Below are 5,431 nucleotides of genomic sequence, written 5' to 3' on the forward strand. Positions count from 1 at the left end.
CCCCCAAACTTCGGAGAAATGTGGGAAGATGGAATTAAAGGAAAACCAATAATATACATCTCTTCTTCGGGAATAGATATCAATATTTCGTCATTAAATAAATGGAAATTGAAACCAACACACACACATATACATGTACCTATACAATATATAGATAGTTAAGAAAATAGATTTAAAAAATGGTTATAAGTAAGAAAATTCAATGAATAAAATTAGATTCTAAGTGAACTCTCAGAATACAAGCTTATTGATATAAAGTTTGATCATTTAATACAAATCTGAATCAGTCGATTGTCCTTCTGTTTCCCGATCCGGTTCTATGTCCAACGACGGTTCCGATTGCAATTTGCATAGCTGTAGCTCTGCCATGCCAGTAAAATATATAAGTTGAAGAAACCTTATGCACCAAAAATCAACGTTTTGTTGGGAATTTTCGGTCTTCGAATTGTATATAGTTGCTAAATTTATCAAAAATTTCTGAAAATTTTTATGTGGCGGATACAAACGGGTTAAGCCACCGTGAAAGCGTGCGGATAATGGTTTCTTTACTTCATGTGCAGGGTCAACTAGAAATCAAAACAGTAACGAATGTACATTGTAATATTCCAATTTTTTCGTACTTGTAGTTACAATATTTCAGCAAAGTACTTACATGTTTCAATTCTGTTTAGCAACCACGGTTCCAATTTAACCTTTTGGATAATATCCCGTTCTTCGTTGGTTTTCTTTAAATAGCCTTCCAAAACATGCAAATCGTCGATTTCCTTCTTGGAAGAGCCCATGCCTTTTTTTGTAACCAATATACACATGGCGATGTATCGCTTGCCATGCTAAATGGAAAAATATTTGCATTAAAATTAACGTAAACAACATTAAAAGTTGAAATAGACATCCTTACTCACCTGATAATTTTTTCCTGCTTGATAAATACGCGCCAATTCGAAATAATTTTTTGCTGTAAACAAGTTCTTGTCGTCGTGGACATCCAGACATATGTTCACGTTCTCAGTTTGTATTTTCACCAGCTTGCCGAATTCTAAAAAACAATTCCTGTGAAACCTTGCATATTTATCGGTTGAAATTTGGTGCTTGATCAATAAATGTAAACGCAAGGTTGAGGCAAGCAGTAAGTTTTTTATTGGCAGCATCCTTGTCAACACACGGAGCGCGTTTTGAATGAGTCTAAGCGATCTATGTTTTCGGACGTAGCACGCATTAGCAAATGCTACATCTGTCAAACTAATGAGGAAACTCTGATCGCACAGTTTGCGGTTTCTAATCTTGCGGACTTCATCATAAATATTAATGGCGTGTTGCGGTTTATCGAAAAGGAGTAGGAAGTACGCATAATCAAACAAGACGTCAGCATATATTAAATGATTACGCCCAAACACGGTGCTGAAATGGAAATAGCAGACATGTTTTTTTATTATCCTAATCCTAATCCTAACAAAATAAGTTCGAATACAACCGAATATTTATTATGATTTTTGTTAAACTTACGCTGCCATAGAGATTGCCTGCTGTATCAGTACATTAGCCAGTCCGAATTTACGTATGGCAAAACATGCTTTCGCTGTAACTCGTAGCGCATCCACCAAAGTACTGGAATTACAATAACAATTATTTTATTTTGGAATCAATTCCGCTAATAGCCATACCTTTTCGGCATTGATTCGCTTATATATTGCATAATAACAGCGCTGCACCTATAGCCTTCTTTGATTTTGTGTTGCACTAAATGAAACTCCGTCGAACGTGTGTAAATTTCTACTGCTAAATATTTTGGTACATTCTCAAAATCTATTGAACGAAGCAATATCGAAAGTTCTGCTATCGTGGCTCTACCAGCCTTAAACTCCCATATAAGTGTTTCGCAATGGAGGCGCCTGTAATGAATATACTGTGAAATTAATGAAACACGTTTGTAATTTTCCACCCACTCATTACCTTTGCAGGCAGTCTACGAGTTGAATCGTCACTGATTCACTATCTCCCTGCAGACGAATTTCCGCCTCTACAACGTTGAATATTTGTATACTTTCCAGCATCCAACCGACGTCAGAAAGAAAAGAACCAAGCCGTAATCCGAAGTCGATGAGATCCGGATATTGACCCACCGGGTTTTTCGAGTGTAAAATGAAATTTTCTACCACTTTCTTTACGTAAACTGGGATTCTATCCTCCACTAAACCCATACACATAAGAAGCTTACTTGTTGTGTTCTCATGTCGCAGTAAACCATCCAAAATAAAGGGTTTAGAAAGTGGCTTCAATACTAATACTTTTAATCGGTCCACTCTGGCCATCTGAAATATTACACGTAAATAAATATTCATAATATATTTTTATTCGCAAACGTGTTACATTTTTTCACATTTTCTAGTTTATTTAATGTGGACTGTATTAATTCGAAGCTTTTTTAATTTTTCGATATAGTTAATACAATACAAAAAAATTTAAAACTAAAACCTGAATAAGTTTACCTGTATGCAAATTTCAAATAACAAGTAAGGAAGCACGAAGTTTGGGTGTAACCTAAAATTTAATACTCTGGAAACCTGCCAGAACCAAAGCCAGGGAAAGATGCAGAACGTCAACCAGAGGAACGGAAGCCAAGTAACGAAAACCAACGGGAACTCATACACTGACCGCCATATTAGGCATAAGGTTCGTTAGAGTAACGATAATAATTATACTACATATATCTAGAACTATATGGAAATTTGGGTAATTCGTAGACCAATTTCACTTTTTTTGGCATTAAACTATACTATATCCAATATAATTCCCTCAGTTAATTTTGACGAAAGTTTGAATTTTATATTAGGTATGTAGGAGATAGTATTGATCCGATATGATCCCGTATTTGACCTGATCTTTTTTTGCCGGCACCTCATGCAGTTAAAAGGAAACAGATTAATAAAATGTTCCCAAGGTTTCTCGCATACAATCACCAATCGTATGAAGTAAAGTCGGCCGTATGTTCGAAAATCCTGATGTCAGTTATATGGTGGCGTGGCCAAGTTTTTATCCATTTCAGGCACAAAGATAAATTGTTAAGGGTAAAACACGTTCTTTCATAAAGGATTGGATGGAACTGACGTTAACAATTATTAAGCATTTGAAAGCTAGCCACTTTACATAAAAAAGGAAATTTTGTTTGCAAATTGTTCCATATTTCCATCGGATTTTCTGCTAGCGTTTCAACTGGATGCAAATATATGGATAGCTCATCTGACACATCAAAAAAATTGTTTCTGTTTATTTTGAAATTTTTTTTTACTGCTTTATAATGGTCAGTCCAAATACTAAAGGAGTTTTCAATTTTATCAAAACTGTCTGAAGAGTCCATGTCCATTCCTCGACATCTGCAATAGCAATAACGCTCATAGTTTCTGTGGTTTTTCTAATAGCCTTTGCGAACAAACTATCAAATCTATTGTCATTGAGGTTGTGTGGGCATTTGTTATCATGAAATAATAATTTGCAAAATGGCGTCGGCCAGAGTTAAGGAACGTATTGTCCTTATAATATCAATAGAATGTATCAAAACATCATTAAAGAAAAAATACATCAAAACAACCTTAGCTTGAAACAATAGAAATGTCCTATCACTACAGCAAACAATAACAACTCACATAGTTATCTGCTAGTAAACAACCGGCTTCTCAATAGGATAAGTAGCAGAGTACACATTTCAGCTCAGCTCACAAAAATATTCTTTTGACTCATTTTTACAGTATGTAAAAATTATCTCTTGGCAGGTTCCAAGTATAGAAGCGCATGTTTGAGCTCTTGAGCCATTTAGAAATTTGATGAAGATGGTGATATTTTATGAGCAAAAGGGAAAAAATAGAATACTCGTATACATTATACTATTTTGAAAAACGAATTTTTGGAAAATAATTATATCTTATTTTATATGGTTCAAGATTAAACAATTTTTGACTAATGAGAATTTGCCAGTTTGAGGGTACTAAATTCAATTTTGAAATAAGTGCAATTATCATTAAAATGTTAACTAAAGATATTCATACCTACGTACATATGTATTGCGTATTTTATTACTTTTTTCATATGTTCTTATGATTTTTATTTCGAATCTCATTTTCTCAAATTGCAATGTACGCAACCAAACATGAAAACACCAGACACTGTATGATATATCACATTAAACAAACATCGATGGATATCGGCTAGTGATGGCCGGAAATGATTGTAAAAATTTCCTAAGACGTGATAAACATTTTTGAACTCAAATTCGTAATTGGGACACGTCAAATGCCTCACAACCTCTGGAAAATCCTGAAATTATGTAGTTATATGGGGGCTGGCTTAAGTTTTCATCCGATTTTATGCACAAAGATACACTTTTATCAATTTCATTAACATAAATCACTTCAAATTCCAATAGTATATCTCCCATATTGACCGATATTTTCGATAAAAAGTTTGCCGTAGTAACTGGGGCTCCTTATTCGGTATCTGAGGACTTGTACAGTTTTAGTCTGATTTTGACAGTTTTTGATCAAAGGGAATTTAAAATTGTGTTATATAGAAAGTAGACGTGGTTGTCGTACGATTTTCCCATTCACGGTAACACAGGATATCTAAGCCAAGCAATGCATCGACTTAGGTTGAATTTCGTCGAGTAGGTCCTGAGATATGTGATTTCAACTAAACGTGATTATGCCGACTCCAATAAAGTCATCTTGTACCATATCGGGTGTACAAGAAGCCTTTATTTATATACTATTTTTAGCAGTTGTTACCAAAAACCTTATATAAGAAGTGGGTGAAATTATAATTCGATATACGGTTATGCATACAAAGATTTCTAAGAAGATCACATGCGAAAGAAATGCACAAATTAATTACAATTAATATAGGTTAATATAAATGATAACGTTTTTTAAATTATGCGATTTGAATTCAGTCTTATTTTAAATATTCACCAACCTTCTTTTCACTCTTTATCCGTCGTTTATTTAAAACCAATTCAAACCTTAGAAAATGGGAAAAACCTTCGATCTTTTTGTATAGTAAATATTTAGGGAAGGATATCACTATCGTGGTTTCCGCGTACATACAACTGTATTTTTAGAAGATACATATATGTATGGTACTTACATGGATCAAAATATCAGCAACAAGTGCTATTGGCATAAATTCTAACTGCCGACTGGTTAACTGTTTTAGTTGCAGATTATCTAAGAAACTATTAATACATAGTTTGTACAATGTAGGAGTGGTCTCGAACAATCGCGTTGCCATTATTTGTAGAATTTTAAATTTTACACTTCACTTCCCGCCAAAATAGTGCTGTTAACATTCAACGTTTTTAAGATTTTAATCACTTTTGTTTCTTCAGCTTTTAATTATCAGGCGCATTACAATTGTTTATTATTATCAAAAATATTAAGCCGCG

The 5,431-nt window shown here is 33.9% G+C and overlaps 1 protein-coding gene across 1 annotated transcript; it reads right to left on the minus strand.

Annotated features, from left to right (window-relative positions):
- Positions 1 to 267: 267 nt before the first annotated feature.
- Positions 268 to 5,277, minus strand: LOC126758153 (uncharacterized). The gene is made up of 7 exons (XM_050472245.1): positions 5,134 to 5,277; positions 1,951 to 2,309; positions 1,662 to 1,889; positions 1,504 to 1,605; positions 903 to 1,398; positions 653 to 830; positions 268 to 566 (listed from the first exon to the last, which is right to left on the minus strand). The coding sequence occupies exons 1-7, from the start codon at positions 5,275 to 5,277 to the stop codon at positions 268 to 270; spliced, it is 1,806 nt and encodes a 601-aa protein (XP_050328202.1).
- Positions 5,278 to 5,431: the final 154 nt, after the last annotated feature.

This window comes from Bactrocera neohumeralis, chromosome 5, assembly GCF_024586455.1.
Source record: "Bactrocera neohumeralis isolate Rockhampton chromosome 5, APGP_CSIRO_Bneo_wtdbg2-racon-allhic-juicebox.fasta_v2, whole genome shotgun sequence".
Classification (NCBI taxonomy): Eukaryota; Metazoa; Arthropoda; class Insecta; order Diptera; family Tephritidae; genus Bactrocera; species Bactrocera neohumeralis.